Below are 27,591 nucleotides of genomic sequence, written 5' to 3' on the forward strand. Positions count from 1 at the left end.
TACCGCTGCCGGCCGCTGGGGGCGCCACCGGCTCGGCCAGCCGCTCCACATGCTGCCCCTCTCCCCCTCCTCCCCTCTGGGATCTGTCATCTAACACATATCTAGGAAGATCCAAGAAATGTAATCTATAGGAAGGTAGGTAGGTATTTACTTTATTAATCCCCGAGGGGAAATTTTTTCGCTACAGCAGCATACATACAGAAGCAATAAGGCAATAATAGAAACAATAGAATAAAATAATAGAATAGAATAATATAATATAATAATAGAAAAGCAATAAAATAAAATAGCAGTAAATAGCAGTAAAAAATATAAATATAAAATCCACAGTATATACAGTACATTATATATCTATATATATTATATACAACAAACCAAGAAACACAGTCAACATATATATATATATGTATATATATATACACAGTACAGTATATATCTATATATATAATATAATATAATATAATATACAAACAAACCACCTGGTCACGTTGATATATCCGGTTAGAATTACGATTGTTTTTTTGGTTTAATAAATACAAATTTGATCTTTGATTGTTAAACATTTAACCGGTCTCACATAAAGCGGAGTTTAGCCGGGTTTACATGTCAGATGTCTATGAGTTGTGAACAGCTTTGCCAATTGAGATGTTTCCCTCTGACCTTCTTACATGGTTCATTTAAATGAGTCTTCAAATGAGCCTTCAAATCAGAAGTCAAAGATTAGAGAATAAGTCAAAGACGAAAAAACTGATTTGTGGATACATTTTTTTCTTTTTTCTCGCACTAATCAGCAAAGGAGCCTTCAAATTCATGTAGCGTCCCTGTAGTGGAGACACCAGGCGATAGCTTGGAGTTATTATAGCAACACCAAGACACCAGCAACTCCTAAGCAACTCCAAGGCTTTTTTTTGTTAAAAAAAAATTAAAATAGAAATAAAATAAATGAATAATTATATATGTATATAAGCTACAAGTAAAAACAAACACACATATAAACATGTATTTAAATCGTAGTTTTGGAAAATATTTTTCTTTAACTTTTACAAAGTACAGTATGAACATCCGTGGTAAGTCTTGAGAGCTTCTCGGGGTCAGAGGTCACGGTAAGGCGGTGAGTTTGACAGGTGTAGATAACGAGGAACAGGTGCACAGCCAAGTGACCTGCAGCAAGAGGACCAGCTAGCCTGCCATATACTGTATCTGGCATCAGCTGGTGACGGACAAAGTGGCTCTGCATACTTCCTTGTTTTGCAGGCGGACTTTTTGCTCTTGTGTGCTGCCGGTTCAATAAAGAAAACACTTTACCCGTGATGGGATAACAGCTGCTGCTGGGTTAAAGCCACGCAGTCATCCCGTCCACAAAACGTGAGTGTTGGAAAGGATTTCATGGATGTCCGGCCTGACATTGACATCCATCGGTGAGTAAATAACTGTTTTCTTCCCTTTAGTGCATGTGTGTTTGCGGTGGGGAGTTTAAATGCCACAGCATACCCTGTTGACTTAGTCAACAATCGTCTCTGTGCACCTCTAGGTTTTGGCTATAATAACACTATAACTACTGTGTTGACAATGACAACGTCAACGGGCTACTGTTGTTTGGCCCGGCATTGTAGTTGACAGTGACTTGCAACTCTGTGCTGTGACGGACAAAGTGGCTCTTGCATACTTCCTTGTTTTGCATACTTCCTTGTGTGCTGCCGGTTCAATAAAGAAAACACTTTACCCGTGATGGGATAACAGCTGCTGCTGGGTTAAAGCCACGCAGTCATCCCGTCCACAAAACGTGAGTGTTGGAAAGGATTTCATGGATGTCCGGCCTGACATTGACATCCATCGGTGAGTAAATAACTGTTTTCTTCCCTTTAGTGCATGTGTGTTTGCGGTGGGGAGTTTAAATGCCACAGCATGCCCTGTTGACTTAGTCAACAATCGTCTCTGTGCACCTCTAGGTTTTGGCTGTGTGTATAACACTATAACTACTGTGTTGACAATGACAACGTCAACGGGCTACTGTTGTTTGGCCCGGCATTGTAGTTGACAGTGACTTGCAACTCTGTGCTGTCAATTAGCAGCTACTGAGCTTCGGCAGTGAAAACATCCTTGTGCCATATAAGTCTGTATTTACAGTAGCTCCACCTCCAGTTGCTACAACAGTGACATGCTGCTCAAATACTGATGCTTCAGAATTGATAATCAAATGTATTATAATAATACATCAGTCAGAGGAAGAAAATCATTACTGTTACTCAAACACTTTAAGTATGTTTGCTGATAATACTGATGTACTTAAGTCAGATTTTTCATGAAGACTTTTACTTATTATATCGTACTTTTACTTACGGTACAGGACCTGAATAGTTCTTCCACCACTGTTTTTTTACACAATGTGACGAGGAAAGTGTTTACCGTAAAAATATAATTTTCTGTTGGACATTATATAAAAGTACGACCGTTACATTTTGGAAGTAATTATCTCGACTCTCAATATCGATCGTAAATCTGTTTGTTAGGAAAAAAGGAATAAAACGTGCCCCTACTCAAGACAGACATTTCCACTGCAATATCTGTGACCATTGCCAAAACAATAAACAGCTGTGGACCCACTGGATGGACATTTGCCAAAACTACTCTGCATAATCAGAAAACAGTTTAACTGCTGCAGTCTCAAATATTTAAGCTACATTGAGCGTTTTTTTTTTGTTTTTTAAAAAAAATAAGTGGGCCCCAGATATGACTATTGTGTGATGATAGATACATTAAATTTAGCATTTATTTATGTATAGACCAGACTGTGTGAACTCCGACAGACCTGCACAGGAGGTTAATGCTCTGAAATAGTGGGCGATATGGAAAATTGGAAAATAGGGGTGTATAGTAGTTCTGGCCTTCATGCAATTAGTCAGCCTATTTTAAGCTGCATTAAAAAAAAAAAAGAGGCAAGAGCATTAAGCTAACAAATGGCATGCATCCTGGAAAGCCTCGGTGAGCTCTTCTGTAGTGTGTGTTTCCCTCCTAACAGCAAGTGAAGCAAATGTAAAAACAGGATGCAGATAAAGGACACGTCTACACCAGACACACTGTATATTGACAGGACATTTTATCGGTTTTAGCTGCACACATGTATGTCTGTCTGAGCCTCCAAGGATTTGTACCACTTGATAGAATTCAGGAGTTACAATCAGTTCAAAAGGCAACAGCTGTATATTTTACACTTTGCAAAAGGAGCCCATAAACTCAGTTCCCCTGGTTTAAAGCAGCAGTGTTTAGTGGTGCCCACATTAAGGGAAATTGATGACCTAAAGTTAAAGTCAAATCCACAGTGAATATTTCAGTAACTTAAGGTATTTAAATCTTCGTGGTGTGTTTTGCAGCTACACCTGCTCTTCTGTATGTCATCATTGTACAGAGAGACTCGCACAAAGAATAGAGACCAATTCAACTGTTCTACAAAATAAAAGGGGTTATGAAAAGCGCATCATCTTTTTCATTGAAGTGGTCCTTGCAGGACTGACAGCAGGAAATAGAGCACGTAAAGTAATCCGAATGCACCATAAAATGAAATATTCCAGCATACGGGCTCACTTAAACAGACAACACCATTTTGTATAGCATTACATATGTCACAATATAGAGGTGTTTTAACACCACACACGTGAAATCTCTTTCATGGTACCTGGCACATCCGTTAAAAAAATTTAATCAGTGCATAATTTAAATATCAGGGAGCAACACAAGTACGCACACACAGACACACATCTGTTCTTTTGAGATAGTAGTCCAGACTCAGACTTTGAAAGGAGGCATGTTAACCTGAACACATTTTCAAAAACACAACCACAAGTCTATGGCTTATACAGTAGGAGTCCACAGATTGTCTTATACTGAAGCATGTAATCAACATTTTGTCTTTTCCTTTGACCAAAAATGTATAACATCTTTGCCCAGCGCATGAGCTCTTTACTTTTCCCAGGTGACAATGGCATCTTCGTCAATAAAGGAATAGTTAGACATTTTTTTAAATCAATACTACTCTCAAATTTGTCTGTTAAATATGAAGTTGGAGCCAGGAGACAATTTTCATAGCGCGGCGCAAATAAAGAAAATGTAGAAAATAGCTAGCCTGGCTCTGTCCTAAATTAAAAACAATCTGTCTACTAGTGCCTCTAAAGCTATATAATTTAATATCTTGTCATATTTAGGGGGTCTGGTAGGCAGATTGCTTTTACACCCGTGTCCAATCTTTGTGCTAAGCTAGGTTGAACGTTACTGGCTTCAGAATGACACTTAAAAGATAGACAAGAAACTGGTATTAAACTTGTCTCTAACAATCAAGTGTATTCCCTAACATGGCAGACCTATAATGCGTAGTATCTGTTTAGTAAGCGTCTGCTGGGCAACAAAGCCTGGTACACAGGTGTGTTGTCAAAATAAGAGTCTAATATTTTTTTCATCTTACAATAAACTGTAAATGTTACAATGCTTCATCTGTGTTGGCACTCCAAAGGCAACATATTGTACTTCAAGGCAATATTACAATGTTACAGCAGTAAAACACAATACATCTTTTTAAAATATCCTCCAAATTAAATACAATAAAATAATACAATAAAAATTAAAAAACAAGACACAGATGCAAATACGCAGTTGAAATGAGAGGAAATGTCACAGCCATCGAGGTTTGCAAACCGTACCAAAGTCTCGAGGTGAAGCTGCCACGCTGTAATTGGACTCCGTGATCGGTGTTATGTACGTCGTCATAAAGTTTGTTTGCAGCCTGCTGAGTAATGCAGTCGGTGACATAAGCTTTCTGTTTCAGTGATTCATGGTAATAGTTTCCTTGAGCAGGGGGTTTTCAAGTAGCAATTTCAACAAATTAAAACCATGTTTATTATCTCAGCTGATAAGTCTCCAAGGCAAAGACATTCCATTAATAGATGGTTAAAAGATGGACTTCCTTTGTGAAAATATTTATGTTGAAATGACGCTTCATGATCATCTCATCGTCTTTGGATGCCTCTATTTAGTTGTTCTTTAGACAGGCCACTGAGATGTAAACATAAGTTGATGTCCGTCTTTGAATGGCATCTGTAATGTAAAATATGAGATTTGTATTTTCTTCCCTTGTTGTGTCTATAAGTTAAAATCTATCATTTTTGGCTGGTCCTCTGGCTTCATTGGATCAGTGTTCTTCACGGTCTATTATCTTTGGCCAAGGAGTGCATCATCCAGTTGACCTTGGTCTTCCAGCTCTCCCTCAAAGCTTCATTGAACTTTACTTTGAAATTCTTCAGTGCCTCATCTTCTGATTTGCCCAAAGCCAAAGAGTCCTTTTGAAAGCAAGAAACCATTGTCAATGTTTTTTATCATCTGCATCATCATCATCATCAGCAGTAGCATCAGCACCAGTGCATACCTTTAGATACTGGATATCTTTAAAGGAAGTGAGCTCGGGCAGTCCTGCTGCCTTCATCATCGCGAAGAGGTTGACGAACAGCGTCCCGTTCCGACACAGGATCTTATACGCCCGCTCACAGTACTCCCTGAACCTGGCAACACAGACACAAAAGCAAATGTCCATCATGCAAATATAGCAGAACCCCAGAACAGTATGTAAACGTATTAAATATGTTTTTGAGTTCCAAAAATGTTGTTACTTTACCTCTCAAACTTCTCACTGTTGTTTGTTCTTCCTTGCTGGATCACATGGACAAAGTCATATGTCAGGATGAAAGGCACGCGCTCCCTGTTGATCCCAAGTTTCCGTTTGAAGTTGCCCAAGAAATGCCCAAAGTCGATATGGAACAGCTAAATATCAAAGATTAAAAGCAATGTTAGGTGGGTTCTGAACTACTGACCACAGTCACATTTTTTTAAAGACTCTTTAACTTGTGCGTGACCTGAAGGATTTTACTCCAACTTGTCAGACAAAGTCATTGGAGTTCCATTAAATTCACCAAGGAGTACTATTACATTTAAGTTATATGTTTTTTTTCACATTGGAAACTTCAAAACATAGATGTACATGTATTACATCTCAAAGTAAAGAATAATGTCTTTAAGCATTAGGCAATGACATAGAAATATAAGTACATGCAAAGTGATTCATAACAGAGGAAACCTGACCTGTCCAGTTTCCCTGATCATGATATTATCGTTGTGACGATCTCCAATGCCCAGGACATAAGTAGCTACACAGTAGCCAGCACAGGACAGCGTGAACTCCTCTATTGCTTGATCAAGTTTGTCCCTGGGGAAAAAATAGGTTATAGAAACAAGAAAGCAAAGCATCAGTGGGTTTTGTTCTTACAGTACTTTTATGCTTCTGTTCATCATATAACCGGCATTATACAGTTGCATAGCTATTAGGCAGAATGTTATAACTGCTAAAGCATATCAAATATTCACGCAGGACTTCCTGTGACTGATTAATGACTGACTGTTCTGTCCTTTCATGGTCTAGACGTGCACTGGGCTCACTGTGTTAAGCTTTTACTAATTTTCTCTGCTCCATTTTAGGCACTGCAGCATTTCAAGCTAATTACCTTTATGTTCTGTCGTGCAGTCAGCTGGGCTTGTCTTGCCAACGTGACGTACAAAGGCTTATTCATTATATTAAATAGTTCTCTTTCGTCAAGGAGCTTTTAAAGTAAGACAAGACCGTCAAACTGTCTGGCACCAAATAAAAATCGACTCTCATTTAATGTTGCTGAAGGTGTAGGCGCCAGTGTCCTTCGTCCTGGTCTGTCACAGTTTTACAGAAAAAAATATATTTCCAGGTAAACAATTCAGACCAGCATTTCTTAAAACATAAAACATTAATGTTCCCTTCATAGATTTTCTGCATACTGTCAAGAAAAAAACCTGCTGTAGCTAGCGAGAAACCCAGCATGCCGTTCTGTGGTGTGATTTTGTAAATGCTACAAATTGTTTGTGTGTTATGTGCAGTGGTTAGCATCGTCGCCTCACAGCGAGAAGGTTCAGGGTTCGAATCTGGGCCGGGGCCTTTCTGTGCAGAGTTAGCCTGTGCCTGTGTGAGTTCTCTCCGGGTATGCCAGCTTCCTCCCACCATCCAAAAAACATGCATCTATTCTACAAATTGCCCTTAGGTGTGAATGAGAGCGTGGATGGTCTTTGTTTCCGTCTGTCTCTACGTGTTGGCCCTGTGATAGACTGGCGACCTGTCCAAGGTGTACCCTGCCTTCGATAGGCTCCAGCCCCCCTGTGATCCTGTTCAGGATAAAGTGGGTATAGAGGATGGATGGTATGTAGTAGGGATGGGTCACGGATTTCGAATATTCGAATAGTCGTTTTAATCTCCAAAATCGATTAGTACATATTTTTACCGGCGCCTGGCTGTAATGCGGTACTCCCGTCAGAAGGTGGTGGTAATACGCCTAAAAGCTGACCAGCAGCCGCATTAAATAACATGGGGGGAAGAAGAACATCCTGGTTTCAGGGGTCCGGAGCTTTGTAGGTAAAGTTTTCCCAGTATTAGATTTCCCGGTGCGAACATGGGGAAACATGCAAAGACAACTACAGTAGTCAGAAAGTTTTATGTATATATATATAATAATGAGGTGCAGTCCAAAGCATGTGGGTAAAGCTATTTGAGATATTCGAAGAAAAATCAAATAGTGCAGAGCAAATTTCGAATAGTAGTTTTGCTTGAAATTCCCATCCCTAATATGTAGTAAATTGGGTTCCCCCCTCATGGCACCCAACACAGTGCTCTGTAGCACTCACTGGTAGTTATCTAACTTTTGATCTATTAGTATGCACAGTTTGCTGACCATTTATAAAGCAATTGATAGATAGCAATTGTTGTAACGTTTCACCGGTATGGCGGTATATGAAAAATTCACATTGAATGGGAATTAAAGACGTAGTTGTCTGGTATACTGCTCAACACTACATTTCCAGGTTTGTAAGAGTTCCTAATGTGTCAAAGTTCATCCTACTCACTCAGGATTCTTAGATTTGAGCCAGTTGAGCAAGGCATCCTTGTTGAAGGCAGCGGTAGCGGCACTGTTACTGCTGTTACGCTGGATATTGGCAATGGTGTCTGAGTTCTTCACCACCTCAATGAGCCCCATTTTGTTCCCAGTGGACAAACAGCCATATGGGATCATCCTGTCAGTGCAGGGTGAAATGAACAGCATTAGGTTGGCGTAGAACTCCTCCTTGTGTCAAAGCATCAGCTACAGCAGAAAGCATGTCCTACCTGAGATCCAGGTTTTCTCTCTTCCACAAATTCTCCATGAGCTGGATCATCTGCAGGGTCAGCATGTCTTGTCGAAGATCTAAAGGTCAGGAGTGAAAAGGTGCTATAAAGTAATCCAATTATGTTCATCTTTTCAGCACGTGTGCAAACCAGTATTTGAACCCTTCACTGTACCCCCATTCATGCTAAACTAAACAGCATTTTAAAATCTGAGTGGGTGTTGTATGTGTGTGGTCATGTATTCAGATTTATTTGAATCTCACCATCTCCATTTTTGAAGATGATGCCAACCATGTCTCCTAGAGCGCAGGGGTTCTTGTACATCAACCAGAGTGGCTTCATCTTGGAGTCCATGAATCTGCACTTATCTGAACTGCAACAGCAAAAACATTCATTTTAAACACATCTGAAGAGCGTTCCGTATTCAAATATCTTTGTTTTCTTTTCTTTTTTTACAAAAACATGGATTCATTTTATTTATTTTTTTCTTTGATTTGGTCTTGGTGAAATTCAACAGACTGTCTTGGTAAATATTCATACATATTTAATACTTTGGAAAAACAAATACTCTAACCATCCTACTATCTCTGATTTGGACAGAACTCAAGCCGAACTGATTCACTTAATTGTGGGTTACAGTCAACATTTCCCAGGTTATACATTCTGTTAAGACACAGAGGCAACGGCCCTTTTTAGAAATGTACAGGATTGAAAATGAGCTAAGAATGACAAGGAGACACCCTGAACATGCTTTCACTCTGGGTCATTGAATCAGAACTTATGCGGGAATTGGACTTTCATGCGTTCAGTGATTTAAAGAAGGCCAAAGGAAAGCCAGTGGTTTCATTAGAATATTTTTCTCTGTGTGTGTTCGTAGCTGTGGCTCTGTACATTTGATGTTTATGTATCCTTTCATGGTTTGTTCTTCGTGGCTTTATTTAAATTAAGTGTTTGTTTTGACTCCTAAAGAGGTCTGTGTTGTGCTCTACATTGCATGTTTAGAACAATACAGACCTAAAATGCCAGTGATTTAACATGTCAAGAAAACACAAATTTTCAAAGTAATACATGCTATGTGGTTGTAGGTTACTCTGTGCTATTGTGCCACCAAACTTGTGCTTGGGGAAGGCACAGGCTGTGCTTTTGTAGCGTTTGTAAGTGTCGATTGAGATGCAAGGCAAGTTTGTGTCCAAGCCCCGTGAACACAAATGACCACTGTACCTTGGAGGCCACTGTAAGAAATGGGTATATTCTGTCTCGGCCAAACATGAGCTAGTATTTATTTAAAACAGGGACAGGTCAAGGGGATGAAGATGGCTGTAGACGGAGCACGAAAAATGTCACCATCCTCATCTGTTACCCATAGATTGCAGCGGGCACGGGTCTATAATGTCGTGTCTGCAGTGCTGTTTTGTTCTGTCCTCTGCGTGGCTTCATACCTCACGAGAAGCGTTTCAGAAACGAAACATTTCGTGTGTTTGATTTTGTTGACTTTCTGATTTGGTCATTTTGGCGTTTTTTTGTGCTTTTACTATTGGTACACGTCGTCAAATGGCTTATTTTTGTCTGTTTGAATTGTTTATTGTTATTTCCTGCTTTGTTGTGCTGTAGCCTGCAGACAGTTAATACAGCTGGCTGTGTTTTAGTTGTTGAGATATACAATTATGCTCATGAACATTTCGTAACGATTTCACATATAGTGCTGTTACCAGGAAGATAATTTCTTCTCTTAGCTGAAAGACCAGGAGGTCAGCGTTGCTGTGGTTATGTGACAAAGCACCACAGGGTGTTTTATTTTGAAAGTTCAACGGATTCACGATGCCATTTCTGTGTCTGACTTCCTGCGCGTCTGACCTGCTCTCTGCAGTTTGATCAGGCTTTTGTCAAAAATAGATTAGGTGCATATTTTTAGCAGAGTGGAGAGCGACTTCTGGGATGCTGCTGAAACATGCTGCAGCATTTCTGATGAGATCACAGGCATTATCTAGAATTACTGCAATCAGCTCCAGTGGCCGTGTCAGAGCCAGAATGTGACGCAGTCAGTTCCGGCGAAATCCAGTTTTTAGGGTTTTAGGGGTGAGAGATAAGTTTAAGATACTGTATAGTCTATTTCAAAATAAATTCTAGTGGTCCTGTAACAACTGAGGGTTACTTTGTCAACATGTTACATAAATGTATTATTTTTCAATTCAGTAAATCCAGAAAAGGACCCAAACGACCCTTGAAATTCCAATTAAGAAGGAAAAAAATGCAATTTGACGAAAACAGTCATGCCGTAGTGTGTGTGCGTCTGTGCGTTTGTGCGTGGGTGTTTGTGTGTGTGTGTGGCACTAACCAGATATCAGTGAGGATGATGCTGGGGTTGAGTGGTGACAGCAGGCCTGACAGGGCCTCCAGGTAGGATTCTTGTCTGATACAAAGCTTCAGGTCCTCCACTGTCATCTTCTGCGAACCCGACTTGACGATGTCACTCAGGGCCTTCATTTTGCCCAGAGCCTCATTCTGAGAGTGTGATGCAGAGGTTTAGTGATAAACAAAAACACCCGTTACAGAGTTTGAAGTCAGTGTGGAGAAGTGTGCGATTACCTGTTTGGTTAAGATCTTGATGTGATGGATGTTTCCTCTGCAATAGGCCTCCAGAATCAGGCCAAAACGCAAACTCACAGACGCCACGTGAATCTCTGACCTACAATCAACACAAATCCTCCAATCAAACAAAAGGCTGCAAAGGCACTCAGTCTTGTATTATTATACTAAATTGCTTCTCACCTGAGATGCCAAAACAGAAAGTGTCCTATCCTCCTGTTGGACAAAGCCCTCTCTAGCAGGAAAGTAGTGAGGTCACAATCGAGGTAGGACTCGTACTTCAGGACCTGGACTAGCTGGATTAAGTATTGTAGCAGTTCATCTTCACTGTTGGCAGATAAATGTTGTTATATATTAACATTCAAAACACATATTGTCTGACGCTGCATGCTGATAAAACATGAACATAAATATGTATGTACCCGAGCTTCCTGAGGCATCTGATCGTGAAAGAACGGACCGCTGGGTCGGGAAAACTGTAGTCTAAGAGCTCCAGTGCGTGAATGGCAGGGAGGTCCGGCCAGTTCCTCAGTAAACTCACCATCTGAAAGAAACAAATGGTTGCTCTCATTGTGGTAGACAAAATTGAAAACTTATATTTGTTTGATTAAACTTGGGTGTCGTACAGAATTCTTACTTTAGAAACATTTCTAAGATTTTAGCAGGGCTGAAAAGGTTAACAAGCACTTCTTTGCTAGATTATCAATCAATGGTTTAAGTTCTTTATAAAGTAGAAATAATATTTGCTGGTTTTCATTTAATCAAATGTGATGATTCGCTGCTTTATGAGCAAATATCTGCCAAAGATGATGAGATACCCATCAGAAGAATAGCAAATGTTATCACGCTAACATGCTTTAATTGAGCTGGTGGACCCAGTAAATATTATACAGAACCTGCGAAACATTTAGCATGTTAGCATAGAGGCTATACACTAACAGGGCTATACACTAACAATTTACAAACCAATTCAATCAATCAATGAGTTCATTTTTATATTAATTGTTGCAATAAAAAAGACAAGTTACTACCCTACTAGTTGGAATATTTAGTATAATGTACATTAGTATCTATTCCGTAAAAACACACCAAGTATTATCAAGTATGTGACATATGGGAAGATACTTGTGAAGTCTGGGATCTATTTTTGTCATTTTTCAGGTTTGTGTGGCAAACATTTCCAGATTGGTATGCAGACATCAAAGAAAAACGAATTTGATCATAGTGAGAGGATTGTCTTTCAAACATTTATTACCTGAGCTACGTCCTCACGCTTGTTCCACTTGGTGATGAGGAGCAGCTTGGACAGACTTTCAGGATAATGGTCGCGAACGTCGGTGCGCAGCTTCCACAGGAGATCTTTCTCATCCTCAAAACACTCAGTGTAGTTTTTGTTGTCCATGATTTCTTTTAGTTTCATGTACTACAGAGAGCAAAATGACCCGGAAACAAATTAATAAAAATTTGTAGTCAGCAAGACTTTATTAACTATAACTGTGTCAAAATTGTAAACGTGACTTATACAAAGTCTTACCTCTTCTTTAGTAGCAAAAACGATATCACCGTTCTTCTCCGGTTCACTTATCTGAAAACAGGGGGATACTTTGACTGACTAATTAGGGATGGGCATATCAAATCGAAACACAACCGTCTTCCCCTCCCTCCCCCAGGCAGAGTTTCACTGCCTATTATTTTTGTTTAGTTTTCCACACAGAACATTTTGATGGTTGTAGTAGTCTTTGAATGTTTCTTCTGTTTATATCACGGCATCAAGGTCTGTCACATCATTTACTACATAATCGCCTGATTGTGATTATTTGACAAGCATTTTCCATAATCGTTACAATCGTTTCCATTCATCTGTGTAAAACCTGCTGGGAGAAAATAACACAAATTCATGAATCATCACATTTTCCACGCCCTTTTCTCCGGTTTGAGATTTGGCTGGCGCTCTTGTAATGATTTCATTTCATTGCTCACTCTTCTTCTGCAATGGTTTAATGGCACATGATTGGGGAATCTGTGTCACTATTTTACATTGTTTATTTTGATTATTGACACCTTTTATGGTCAGTCATTACTTTCTATATTTCAGTAATAGTTCGGTATTTAATTTGTCTACCTTTTCATAAGGTGTTTAACTTCTATTAAACTTATACTATAGTAGTTTCATAAAATAAAATACAAATCATTAATTGCAACTATTTGTATGACAAATTGTCATAGAGTAAATTGTAATGAAAATGATAGTCCTAGTGTTATCTAATCTCACTGCTACTACGTGTTTTCTTTCTTCTGTTGCTAAATGGCGTTTGGCAAACATAGGAGCATCACTACCTTCTGGCAGTGGTAACGCATTACTACCAGGTGCCGTTAAATAAATATGATGAAACAATAGTCACATAAACTAATGAGTACCTGAAAACCATGACTCATCCCTTACTCTTAGGATAAAAAACAAATGTCAGTATGTACTCAAATACAGTCAGTAAGTACCTTGTCCAGTGGAGGGTAATAGAGGGGATGTGGCCGGATGTTGGGGAAGCGAATGAGAAGCCCAGCAGCACTGTCCACATTGGGGTTCTTCTCGACGGTTCCCATCGGGTTGAACAGGTCACTTTTGTCATCTGTGATAAAAATGTAGTTTATGAAATGTGCCATTTCGTAGAGGCTTTTATCCAGTTTGTGAGCACGTTTTAATCTTCAAATCTCTCCATTTTCTCTAAAAGCAACCGTGTTTAATAAACCTACTGCTCTTCCAAACCACTGAGAAAAAAAATATGGAGATAAAATCGCTATATACTACAAGCCACTGCGCATAAACACGTAACAACCCTACTCTACAGCTATGCTTTTGACACGGACAAACAACAGACATTTTAACATCTTAAAAAGACTATCTCGTGCATCAGCAAACACAAAATGTGTGAGTATGTGGGGTTTTGATTGCGCCACGTCTCTTCGGGTATTCCAGACTTCACTGTGTGCTGCCAAGTGTTGTGGAGGAGGCTGTGAACATGTGAGGTGTTTTTGAAGAGGACAAAATATAAAATGAGGCAAGGCTGAAAGTACCAGGAACAGATGGCCACGTGGACAAGAGGTACTCCCCAGTCTTTAGCTGGTCCTTGTAGTCGAACACCATGGTGTTCACCCAGGCTATCGGACAATCCTGAAAAGATGGAGAGCGACAGGGAGGATTAGGTTTGTTGTTTCGCTTTATGGACCATCTACAAGCTGTAAGACCCTGGAGATGGTGTCAGGGTCTTTGAGACGGAATTAAAAAAGAAGGATGGATTCAAATTGTCCTACTAAACTAACATCTGAAATTTTCAGAAGTTAAATTATTTGTTTAGTAACAAAAAATTATTTAATTTAGTTAAAATGACACATCAAAATAATGCCCTACTTTGGACGTAAAAGCTTTTAATCTATTCTAACATCCATTTGCTCTTTTTTCCTTTCTGAATGTAAAATGAGAAAACATCAACTCATTTTTGCTCTGTCCAAAATTACTCAAGTTTCTTATCAATTAATCTAAAACACTTTAAATTATTTGCCCTGTCTTGTCCAACATGTGCTTTATTTTGGAGGTTTACTTAGATTTAAATCACATAGCATTAATAAAACCTTAATATTTTAATGATATCAAAAGTTTAAAGCTTGTCTGTAGGAACTTTTTACCAATTCACTGTGTTAAATAATAAACTGTGCAGCTTCTGGTAAAAGATTTACATGAGAATGAATTTATATTTTTAAGGTTGAGCCCAGCATAAACAGCGGTAGAAAAAAAACTTCCATCAATTGAATGTGTTTAAAATAAACCAACTTCTGCTGAAAGCACAGTAAAAAAAGAAAAAGAACAAAAAAAGAGGCGATGTAGATAAACATGAACATCTAAAATAGCTCAACTTCCGTCTGTGTCTCTGGTGTCTGGTTGCAGGACTTCTTTTCCGGGCAAAAGAAGAGAGAAGTGGCTCTGAAAGCAGAAGTGGCCTCGGTGACCAAAAGAAACACCCCTGCGGGCACCATGTTTACGAGCTTTGCCCAAAAATGGTGCTGACAGCTGCTGCAGTGCTTCAAAACAAAAGAAGCTGTGAACAAAGCAAATAGGGGAACTTGTCGTTTCTCACTGTAGTTTTCGGTGTACAGTGTGAGTGGGTGTATGGAAGCTCTTCCCAATGCAGTCTCAGTCTCACAGTGTAGCACTACTGCTGTTGCAGGATTTCAACAAAAGTGAGTAAAAAGCAAGAGGATGGTAAAATATTAAACTTAGTGTGCTTCAACTGGCATAACATTAATGTTACTGATAGTGAAATAAAGGAACATATTAATGGCTATAATTGTAAATACAATTAGTGCTATACCTTGCTAATGTTTTTTATATTGACTAAACTGATGATTATTTTTGATTAATAATTCACCCAATGAAATTTCACAAAAATTGTGAGAAATGCCACAACATGTAAAGATGGCTACCAACTGTTTCTGTTGTCCAACCAACAGTGTAAAATTAAAAATCAGTTTACAAGGAAATACAACAGAAAATAAGCAGCAAAAGCTCACATTTGAGAATCTGGAACCACTTTGAAAAAATACAAATTCATGATCAAAAGAGCTGATACATCAGTTATCAGTTGTACTACATGTTACATATTACATCAGTTGCATTTTAATGTAATAAAATGTATTACTATTATATTATTGTCAATACACTGTCGATCAGTAGCCTACATTTTAACAAAACAGATTACACCGTCTTGATCTGTACCATCTTGTTACATGCCTATTTGTCTGACAGAACTCAAACTGTAGTGATGTCTTCAAACTTAAATGTCTTTAAATTCTCTAACATTTAGGCATTGCACCTGTTTTATGCCAGAGACGTAGTCTTATTACTTGACTTAAATCTTCCTTGTATCTCCACATACTGAGTGCAGATAAGACAAAATGTGTCTAATTCAAAACAACCCACATTTCAGCAGTTCATCTTCCTTCCATTCATACATTCAACGGAACAGAAGTAGCTTCGTCGGCTAGTTAGCTGATAATGTGGTTATCACACATTTCATTTTTTTAACCTAATATAGTATATATCTCTTAATTAGACAGAAAAAAAAACCACTGTACAATTGATCATGTCTGTGCTTGATCCTGGAGATCATATATTGTCATTATCCTTCTTATTATTATGATTCTTATCATTAGGCCGATGGTTTACCTCTCTCGCCCCGGTCTGTAAAGCCTCATTTAACTTTATTTAACTGTAGCTGCATGTTCATGTTGCGGATGTTATCATGCATGGCTACAGGGCTGGGTGTTGTTTCGAAATTTTTAATACCTTTGAAATACTTTTTTTGATACCAGTTTAAAAAAAAAACAAACATGACACTTTTCAGTACAAATCTTTAGTATAGATGCAGTTTAGAGGGTAAGAGTATAACCCTGAATAATTGTTGTAGCTACAAATAACTGATATCCCCTAAATGCCTCACATGCAAGCCATTGCAAGATGCTAAAGATTACTGATGTTCCCCAAAATGCCTCGCATACTATTAGTAGATGCTATTAGCTGGCTGTACACAAACAGGGGCTCCAGTCACTGGTCAGTTTAGTGCATGCAACACAGCCACAAAGGTGTTTGACAGGAGTGAAATAAGGTGTTCTAATGTCAGATTTACTTTCCTAAATTGTTACAGATTACTTTTATCTTCAAGCGGGGGCTGCACAAAATGTGCTCCCTAATGTTATGGCATTTTTCCAATAAAAGATCTTTCAAAGTCATTCAGTCGATGCCATAAAGGTATAGAAGTTGGGTGCACAGCCCCACCTGGCAATGCGTTTTGCTCTTCTTCTGTAGTATAGGTTGTGGCATAAGAAAAGACTTTAAAATAATTGTTCAAAAAGTACAAATAACCTGTTGCAACTTTGACTAAAACATTTGAGGGATCCTTGATATGATATTTAGAATTGTTGCTGTCTGAAATATCTAGTATTTGGGCAATTAATAAAAGCCTCTTGATAAAGTCCTCAAATTGAGAAAAAATGCTTTGCGATGTTTCAGACCTCCACTCTAAATTGCCTCCAGTGCAGGCCTTGAAGTCGAGCGCTAATTAGACAGTAAAACACTCGACGTGTGACGACTGTGATGAATTTAGAATTCCTTGAAAAGGTTTGCCAATTCCTTCCTTCCTTCCTTCCTTGGACTGATGTACAGATAAAAGAACTGAAGCAGATGAAAAGGTAACCACAGCCTTGCCACTGAATACACTTGCACAACCAGACACAGCAGCAAAACACACCCACACAGAACACACTGTGTTCACGCACTAGAGGAAACAGATCTGTTTGTGCTCGCTAACAAATTCACACCCACCAGCCCAAACACTCACCCGCTCAATCTCACGTTGTACTCAAAGGTCCCCTGACCACGCCATGATATTCTGAGCAACTCACCGCTTTCTTGTTCTTCTTTTTGGTGCCGCGGGGTTTCTTAGCCTTCTCAATGACAGCGTAGAGCGCGAAGCACAGGCGGCTCATGCGAGGCAGGTCAGCCACATTTATGTCAAACTCCAGCTTTTGATCCCACAGCGGCTCAGAACACACTGTCACCTCCGTGCTCGTCACCACCTTACAGAGCAGCTCACTGCCGTGGAACAGACCGGCCTGCACCACAAGCTGCGGGGAAAGCACACGCAAGCACACACACAATGGGGATTAAATGAAGGCATGATATGTGGTTTGGAAGCTGAAGAGTTTAGCACTTGTGTGAAGGAGATTGTTTGTGGAAGATTTACAGACTTCGCTGGATGATTCAGAGTTTCCTGTGTCACTCGAGCTTTGAGTCAAAGGGTCGACACATTTGTAAGTTAGTAGGTTGCGGAGCCATTGAATGCTATGCGGAGTCTATCATAAATGATAAACAACCACAAGAGTCACAATTCAATATTGTGCGACCATTAAGCTCCTGCCTTTTATCAAATCAAGATAGTCTGAATCTATATTTACAAAATAATATATAAGTGGCTATTCCCCCCCAGGGTGTGTGTTTTCAACCCTGTGTCTGCCACCGGCAGACATGACTGATAATTGTGACGGGACAAATTAGCCATGAGTCATGATGCTCTTAAGGCAGCGGCCGGAAGTGCACTTCCACTTAATAAGCCATCTAAACAGTAACATAGTTAGTTATGAAAGAGAATTACAAACACAGATTAACAGAATTCCCTACTTCTCACTCTTTCCGACATGGCAAAAAATACTTTTACTGACTATTTCGCCATTTCACCATTCATTTACAGCTAAACATAAAAGTTTTTTTTTTATTAACATTAACAAGTGTAAAATTTCAAGATAGATCCGGGCCTTTCTGCAATAGTAACAATGCATGCAACGCCTTCAAAAAAAGAAGTGCTTTTGAAAGCGAGGGAGGGAGACAGCATGAAGTCTGCCTTTTTTTCTTAGAATCTAGGCCTCAGAGTGAGACATAAAAACCAGATAGTCCCTCCCCACTTCCTGTTTTGAAGGTTTAACCAACCGCCTTGATGAATTATGGGAAACGTGTGGTCTGGACCATGTGACCCCCGTTGTCATTTACATGTCAAACCCTGGTGTTCCTACAACTGAAATTGAGATATTAGTAAACAAGTGAATGCTACATTTCATTGAGTCACAAAGTGACAGAAAACCCACGCAAAACCACACACGAACCTTCATTCCTTCATCTGCATTGACTCGGCTGCCCTGCACTAGCTGAATGTAGAAAGGTTCATTGATGGACCAGAGAGAGGAGGTATTTTGCTGCAGGAAAGGAGCAAGAGAAGAGGAAATTACATTTTTACCTCCCAATCTTTAATTAAAATTGCATTCATAGCTTTCAGTCATGAAATGTCATGAAACTGTTGCTACAATTTCCTGTTTGGCAACTCGTCAAAGGATAGATGTACAACCAACACTTTCAAAATAAAGTAAAAAGGGAACAAACTTGTACAAACTATAGATACAATGACAAGTACATTTAAGGGACCTAAAGTTGGTTTAAAAACATTTTTGATCTTTCTTTGTTGCTCATATTTTTAATTTGAGCACATGAAAAAAAACTTCAGACAAAAGCTTAAAAACACACAATAGCCTTTTTTTTTTTGCCATTCTTGTTCCAAAGATAATTGGAAAACTACAGTAAATGCAAGCAACGGTGTCGGGTATAAATGCTCTACAGCGTGACAAAGTCCGCTAGCTGGCTAAGGAACAACTGTGACGATGAGGGAGACAGACAGCATGCTGCTCTGTTAATGACAAACGTCAGCTTACCTTCTTCAGGGGCAGAGGAGGAGGTCGGGACAAGGAGCGACACTTGTACATCTGGCTGCACATTCTGCCTTGCTCCTCCTGATATTTGCTGATGGTGGAGTGGTGCACCATAGTGAGATGAGGGTTTTGGCCGTTTCTCAAACACAAGAAAATGTACTGCAGGAGACAAAAGATGGAGTAATACAACAGGAGGGGACAGAAGAGGGTTTCTTGTTTACTGGTGCAGCCATCTGTCAGCTCACCCACAGATATTTCCCAGTGTTCTGACAGCACTGGTTAACTCCTGAAGGCTGTTCATTTGCTGTAGGTTAATGCTGCTGAAATCTCATTATGTGTGGATGGATGCAGTTCGTTTCTGCAGGGCTGCTAGACAGATATGAGTCATCCCTGAAGGTAGCTGGAGTTTCAGAATCAACTGCAGAGCCTCCTGCAACCAAAATGTTGACTCACCCCACTCCTGATCTGACAATCATTTCAGCGAGTGGACTACCCGCATGGGGCAAAACTCACAGGCAGACAAACAACAAAGAACAGAAAATTGCCAGCGTCCACTGAGATAATAACAGTTGTAGTTTCTGTATGAAGTGTGTTTCGTGTTGCTTTTTCCAGCTATTATAGTTGTGTCATTGAGACACAGAGAAGGTTATTAAGAATTTCAACAGAAAAGTTCAAATTTAAGTTTAAAAAAAAAAAATCTTTACAAAATTATGTAAGTACAGTTAAATTGTTTGTGTAAGTTTTAATAGTTTGGTTTCATAATTGACTGCACAAGTATTATGGGGACGGTCAGGATTTACGAAAAGTCATTTATTCATGAAAAATAAAATAGTTTATGCGACTTTGCAAGCAGTAATGCTGTTTGCCAACCGCTATTAAGCTGCACAATGAACAGAAACGTGTTACTACCGGGCGCCAGTGAAATGTGTGTGGCGTTAAATGCCACTGTACAAACAGGAGAAACATGCAAAGACAACTACCTTTTAAAAAAAAGGCACATAAAAATGAGGTGCAGTGCAAATTCTGCCTGGTCAAGCTAGTATATCGTAAGCCTCCCACAGTTTATGCACAGTTATTTGAGAGCGAAGCACCAAGCAGACGTACCATGCATAGATCAGCAACCAATGGCTAGCTTTGTCACCAGAAGAAATGAGTTAGATGCTCAACGTGCAGAGCGAACAACGCGACTCAGCTTTTCAAAGGAGAGGGATGTTAGAGTTTGATTGCGTTCATTGAGCCCGAGGTTGAATGGGTCTCTCTCTCTCTCTTTGTGTGTGTTTACGTGGAGGTGGAGGTGGCGGGCTTAGAGCCTTAAAATAATAGTCTAAAAGTTCCCAGTGAATATTAAATAGTATTTTTGCTTAAAATCCATCATGAGTAAGTGTTCGCCTGCCTAACATGACAAGTCTAAAATGGTGATTTGTGAGCAGTTAAAATGCGCCTGTATTTGAGAAGTGCAGATGCATTTCCCTCTCGTGCTTTTCAATCTACTTCTTTAGTCTGTCAGGTAGTGCATAGATTTTTAGCTGAAACTATATCGTGAAGATGAAGGCTGGAAAAAGGAAGAGGATAACATTTCCCACAAACTTCATATTTCCTTGTTGGGCCAGTTATAGAGAAATGACAAATGTCAGGTATCCACAAAAATTGAGTGTCTGCAGGAACAAGACAATAATAATCGAAGCCACGATCTACTCTGCAGGGGAAAAGAAAAAAAATGACGACATCATGCTGATTATTTGGAGGCATGAGAGGATGCTTCTCTGCAGCAGGTCCAGAAAGCTTGCGAGAGTATGATGAAGGCAGCCAGATAGAAAAATATCATAGAGAAAAACGAAGTTTCAGTCTGAATCAATACTGAGTTATTTTCCAGCAGGACAACAAACCCAAAAGTAAAGAGAAAGCTACACAGGTATTGCTTCAAAACAACAATTCGAATGTCCGAGTTTCCCAATCCAGAATTTGTTGGGGCACCTAAATTGATCTCCTGATTCAGTTGCCTCGTGAAACTTAGCCTTAAGTGAGTTGTCCTACAAAGAAGAACGATGCCAAGCTGAAGTGCCAACGACGCCTCACGGCCTAATATTGATGTTACGGGGTGACTGCTTTGGTTTTGTGTACTTTCAGGTTTAATTTTAATTTGTCGGGTTATTTTATAACTGGTGTTGAATTTTCTGTTGATCAGTCTCAAAATCAACATAATCCAACTAGGATATAAGGGAAGATAATGTTTAAACGATACAATTGAAAAGATTTACCTGTATTTTCACACACACACAAAAAAAAAAGCATGAACTCACTTTGAACTGGCACAGTGGTTGTTTCCCGTACAAGAACTCCCACCTCCCGTTGACCTGTAAGGTGTAGTCCTCGGGCTCCTGACGTAATGAGCGAAACACCGTAGCCTTCTTCTTCAGGGCGCTCTTCATCAGAGCCACTGGGAAGTCCTGAGGGTCCTGCTGCAGCATGAAGCTTTCCTGTGGGAGCACCAGGTAACAACATTCAAATACAGCAAGCATCTTTAAGGGAAATTATACAAAATGTTGCTTTCGTGTTTGTGGATGTTGCTCCTGTTTTGAAGGTAGGGTTCACTGTGTGGAAGGGGGATTTCCAAAGGTGCTCACATTTACTTAAAGCCATCCTCCACAGTTTTTCTACACACAGTGGAACCACAGTTTTTCCAATCAAAGCCGTTTGCGGGCGGCCCGGCTGCTGCCCCATCATACCAAAACATTTGATTTGATTCGTCGTAACGACTTGACTGGATGACTCAGAGCAACTACAGCAGTCGATCAACTCACATCACAAGCCTCAAACTTGACATTGATGAACATCTTCTTGGTGTTTTTTGACTTGACGCTCGTGCACTCCGTTGGAGAGCGGCATGGCTCCAGGTCACATGGGAAACTGTACTCCATCCACTGTTGCCATGGCAAAACCTGACGCTCCTGAGCCTTGTCCTCGCAAAAGGTGCGCATCTTAGACCGAAACTCATTCACCTCGTGATTTTTCTGGACTTCAAATTCATGCAGACCTGAAAGTTTGTCATAAAAGGAAAGAGAAATACATGTTTTTTACTTTAAGAGGAACACAAACCTCTTTTCAGAGGTGAATCTGCCTGGGACGAGGCCATGTTTTTATTAACTGAAACTCAGAAACTACAGCTTTTCTCAATGAACTAAAGCCCAATGAACAGAGCAGAAAGGAATATATTATGAAAACATAATGAAGTCCAAATGTTGTAAACTGGGAAAAATTAATTAGTTTCAGATAGCGTAGCTGTGCTCTGTTTTCAACACATTAGCTTATAACTAGCCAGTAACCTGCTGACCTAAGATAAACATAAATACAAGCTAAAAACGTTTCTTATATTTAATGAAACTTTACAAACTGCTCAGAACAAAGACGGCCATTTGGTTCCACCCAAGGATTTAACAGAGCCGACCCGGGCCTCTGAGCCATTGCCACAGATTTGATTTCATCCATTCAAATAGGTTTGTTGTGACATTTGTTTCCCTGGTTGGAAACCCTGTGAAGCACCATTGTGACTCTTAACAGCAGATCATTGTAATCAGAGAAGGACGCTGCTGACCTTTGCCGATTAGCAGGCTGATCTGGGTGTTGGTGAGTTTCTCCACTCGGTCACCCTCCCTCGCCACCAGCCTCAGAACACACATGAAGGGCCGCACGTCGCTGATGCGCCTCGACTCCTCCTCCAGCTCCTCCCTCTCTGCTGTCTGGTTGATGCAGGTGAAGACATATCCATCAGGATCACCCAGTCCGCTGAACAGTGCCTCACTTCTGGCATTTCTCCAAACCATCTGAAACAGAAGATGACGGCAAAACACAGAGTTGAGAGCCCAGTGTTAATGACCTGCAGTCTCACGTCTCCGTTTTTTCAAACAGTGATTACTATTGCTATCTTTAAAAGAGAGACCAAACCGTCCACCACGTCTTTAACTTAAGGAGCTAAAATGATAACCGACCATGCAAGAAAATGACCCTGGTAGGTTTTGAATATTTTGTCAAATTCCTTGTGAATTAGCACGACCAGGACATTTAATCTTTTAATCATCTTAACAGCTTCCAAGAGTATCATTACTTAACACAGCTAAATCAAGCAGCCCGAAGTGGCAGAACTGTTGGCACATTCAACAGCACATTTAACAGCAGATCTGCTTCAGCAGACAGAGCTGGTCGTGTTCAGGAGGAAAGCTGCAGCTCCGTCTGCAGTCGCATCCAAACTCGCGAGCATTGTTCGAACTGTGTGGTGTTTTAATTAGTTTAATGTCTGAAGGAAAAATGAAGTCAACCAATTCGTTTAAAAGCATATTGAGTAATATTGTAAATAACAACAGCATTTCGTAGCCGTGGTCATCCGAGCCACAGTGTTGTGCTGCAGTCAATCAATTACAGTCTGTTGTAATAGATGTGTACGATTACACATTACGTATCAGTGGAAATCCAGGGTTTAAAATGGGCTTTAAAAGCGGTTACTGCTGAATCCACAGGGACCTACTTTTTTGATGTTTTTGATGGTGTCGTTTCGTGACACGAGAAATTTGAGGAAAATCCCAGTAGGCAGCAGGAAGTCCATGATGATCTCCTGGTCCACGTCCATCTCCCATTCCTCCTGCATCCCATACTTCCCCGGGGGCATGGTGACAGCCTCTCATTTACTGTCAGCTCCTCCGCTGCTCACCGGAACAGCAGCCGTCCGTCCACACAGACGAAGCACAGCCGGGGTTAATATGTTCACTATTAACATGTGTTACTGTGCGTGTGCAGAGTGTCTGGTGGTGTAACGTGTTTGTTGTTTCTTCCTGGATGCTATATTTTTACAAGGCTGTTGTTGTTGGAAATCAGAAAGGACATGCAGAGTGTGTATAATATGAATGAATGACATGATTGATAAACGGCAGTCTAAGATCCTTGCTTGCACCTGCTCCCTTTACTCCTCACTGCTCTGCCTACGCTGGTGAATTAAACGCATTTCTAAGTATATGTAACAAACAATATATTAAATTGTAGACTGAGATATTAAGATTTTTTTGGTTTTTGCTGCTATCACCTTATAATCTGCAGTTTAATGACGATGGTGTGCAGAACTAATTCACCTATACAGATTCAATGTTCTGTCGAAGAAACGCTCAAAGGTCAAATAAGGTGAAGACACGTTAAACAAGAAACTTCAATTCACTGAATTATAAGCACTGCATAAAATAGGATTATTTTGGAGGTCTGCCTGTGCTTCCGGCAAATGTAGTTTGTGCAACCAGACAACCTATAGGTACATTTTAAGTGTAATGCAGTTTGCCTTAAAGTAATTCTACACTATCGATTTGGGAAAGAGGAACCTTGTTCTGCGGGAGCTTTTCTGTCTGCAATTTAATCGCAGATGTAGGCTGATTTAATGCATATAAAAATGTATCTGATGGAAGCTACACTGTGCACCTTAAGAATAATGAAAATGATCATAAAATCAGACTTCGAAATGAAAACACAAGCTGCACACAAAGCTACAAACCCAACATTAAGGTGCCACAGTGCTGTCTGAGTGAAACTTGTACACCGCGGCGAAAGCCTCGCCAACCTGTTAGCGCAGACACTTGCCTGTCAGCTCTACAGTCCGGTCATCTCTTCATGGTTTTTTTTTTTTTTTTTTATCGCAGCGAAGATGGAGGCTGGAACATCACGGTGACATGCCTCGCTCCGGCGGCTGTGCGCTTGCGGATCTGTCCGTGGGGTGAGAGACGAGCTGCTGTAAATCCAACTCAGACGGACCAAGCGCTCGCACGGTTCATGTGAAGAGGTGAAGTGTCTCCCTGGCTCGCTCCAGTGCGCTGTCATCCATGCGGTGATGTTGTTGCACTGGCCCCGGCTGAGTGAGCAGCTGCGCGCTGTCTCCCCAGCGCTCTGCGGGCCCAGGGACCGTCCACCAAAAGTTGAGTCCGCCCCAAAGTGAAAGAGGGTTTCGCTCTCTCTCTCTCTCTCTCTCTCTCTCTCTCTCTCTCTCTCTCTCTAACTTCCGCATCTAAAGGGAGGATGTACATGGTCTTGTTCGCTGTTGAAGTTTAACTAACATCTGGTGATGAAATCCTTAAGTTAACCCACCAATTTAGCATTTAGAAGCATGTAGTTAATTGTAGTGGTAAGCACGTAAGGACCTTTAAAGTGTGTAACAATAATGTTAAGACATTTTATATTAAAACTGTTTTACTATACAGACCTTCATTTTCTGTATAGACTAACACAAGATGACTTATGGCTGTGAATATATACAATAATAATAATAAGCACTTTTTCTACATACAATGATGTGTCATAAAAGATATGTTTAATGTCCTAAAAAGGAGGCAGAGGGCTTAACGTAATGTTTTACCAAATCAGTCCATTAATTGATCAACAGGAAATTATTATCTGTTTTGATATTTGATTGTACTGATACATATAAATAGATTTAAGTTATCTGTGTTTATGTTGATAACATATATAAGCTCATCAGATGTTACATATGTAAAAAAGTAACTATCCAATACATGTAGTGGAGTACAAACATTTCCCTCTGAATTGTGGGGAATAGAAGGAGAAAATCAAATAGAAATGTTAGTAAAGTGCAAAGTTTTAGGAACACCGTGTTGGTCAGATATAACAAGCACTCTGAATACGTCTCCTTGGGCTCTGGCAAATTACAATAGTACTGTCACTTATTTTATACAGAAATTAATGAATTGATAGTTCTAGGAATCAGTAAAATAAACTCATCTATTGCAGCCATAACCTCATGTTGTCTCTGTAATATCTAATTAGGTCCGTCATGTTTATTATCATCAAACTAAAACTTTATCAATCTTAAAAAAATTATTTATTGGCTAATTGATATGCAAAGATAAAATGCAGCGGGTATTTTCGATCCATATTCCACTGTTGCAATTTTCACAAGTCTAATGTACTTTAACATGAAATTAGACCGGAAGCGTCTCATAGTCTTTGAAATCCTGTAATTCAGACAGAGGTCAAGCTTTTAGACAAAAAAATGATTTTAGATTTTATTGACACTAATAAATGAAGTATTGGTTTTTCCATGCACGTTCATTTTTGAGTCTATGAAATATAAATATAAATATGTATTATATAATTAATAGATACAGTATATTCCAAAAGATCATACTATTTCCTAAATATTAGCTAATAAGATTGCACCTTGCTCATGGAAGTGGAACATAAACCACAGTAGTACTAATGTTGATAGGGGAAATGAAGGGGCCAGCATCAACAGCATGACATTGCAAAAAATAACTTTTACTGTCTGATGGACAAAATACCTTTTTTGGTTTAAATTGTAGGCCAGACTAAGTCTTAGCAAGATATAATACGGGTAAATTAAAAGATTAATAGTTGTGTGTCAGTTGTGTTTGCAGGTGCTAATCTCTGAGTCGTGGATATCTATTGCTCTGAAAACTCTGGTTTCCTGTTGATGTTTTAGAGGCTATAATTGCCATCAGTGATCTGCCAGCAGACTCTGATCAAGTATTCTGACAAACACAACTTGTGTTTGTGAGTTCACTCGAGACCAGCTGGTGAAAACAGGAAGTGATTGTGCAGAAGAGAAACCTTTTGGCCAGATCATCAGAGTGAAAGCATAAGTGTGTTTCCCACCTCGACAAACCCTGAACCACCAGCTATTTTCAAATACGAGCCCGAAAATCCCCGTCAGTAAAAAAAGAAGGTGCACAGCTGAAACCTTGTTAAGCTGTGCCTGACAAAATGCACAACTCTACTGAATGGGAACTCAGGCTCGAACCCCATCTCTGTTGCGTTTGGGGTTTTAGAGTTTTGATTAGGTTACTGTACATTTAAATTGAACCACCAGTGTAATGAACAAATCACTGGTTGTCAGCAGCTTCACTAGAAAACAGTTTTTATTTTACCACACAGCAGCGGCCATCACCTGCATCACTAACTTTTCCACTACAAAAAAACACCACACACGTAGACCATAGACTTACACTGACAATATGTGTGAACACACGCGGTAATAGTTTAGTCATGTGATGTTCAGATCGGTGACCTGTTTACTGTCATTGTGTTTACCTGCAGTTTTGCGTGGGGGGGGGGGGGGGGGGGGGGGGGGGGTTTGAGAAGAGGGTCTTGACTTCCTGGATACACTAGAGCAGAGAAGAAAAAGAGTCATCACTTTTTTCTTCTTTTTTTCAATGTGTATTCTTTTTGTTATTCGTCTGCATTCTCTCTTGTTGGATTATGTGATATAATAGTGTCTTTAATGATGAGACCATTTGAGTTGTAAAGGCAGGGTTATAACACTAAGGTGCAGCAGCCCAGAGCTTTGTTCACAGCACCATAGTTTCACTTTTAGCTTGGCTTTACCAATGTTTGTTGTTGTTTTTATGGCAGACAGTGCATTTTGAGATACATATTGTAATGATAATGGTCCAAAATTATGTGAAAATGCATAGTTT

The 27,591-nt window shown here is 39.8% G+C and overlaps 1 protein-coding gene across 1 annotated transcript; it reads right to left on the reverse strand.

Moving 5' to 3' along the window:
• Positions 1–3,080: 3,080 nt before the first annotated feature.
• On the reverse strand, positions 3,081–25,051 carry pik3cd (phosphatidylinositol-4,5-bisphosphate 3-kinase, catalytic subunit delta). The gene is made up of 23 exons (XM_069140457.1): positions 24,725–25,051; positions 23,631–23,805; positions 22,704–22,932; positions 21,913–22,145; positions 21,412–21,588; positions 19,115–19,270; positions 18,515–18,604; positions 17,261–17,482; positions 13,880–13,976; positions 13,304–13,434; positions 12,342–12,392; positions 12,063–12,230; positions 11,230–11,351; positions 10,991–11,134; positions 10,808–10,907; positions 10,557–10,723; positions 8,485–8,594; positions 8,222–8,300; positions 7,963–8,130; positions 6,124–6,247; positions 5,660–5,805; positions 5,414–5,546; positions 3,081–5,327 (listed from the first exon to the last, which is right to left on the reverse strand). The coding sequence occupies exons 2-23, from the start codon at positions 23,769–23,771 to the stop codon at positions 5,190–5,192; spliced, it is 3,126 nt and encodes a 1,041-aa protein (XP_068996558.1). The 5' UTR covers positions 23,772–23,805; positions 24,725–25,051; the 3' UTR covers positions 3,081–5,189.
• Between the last annotated feature and the right edge of the window lie 2,540 nt (positions 25,052–27,591).

The sequence above is a fragment of the Embiotoca jacksoni genome, unplaced genomic scaffold (assembly GCF_022577435.1).
Source record: "Embiotoca jacksoni isolate LCO1_2020_lvr unplaced genomic scaffold, fEmbJac1.0.p SCAF_9, whole genome shotgun sequence".
In the NCBI taxonomy this organism is placed as follows: Eukaryota; Metazoa; Chordata; class Actinopteri; family Embiotocidae; genus Embiotoca; species Embiotoca jacksoni.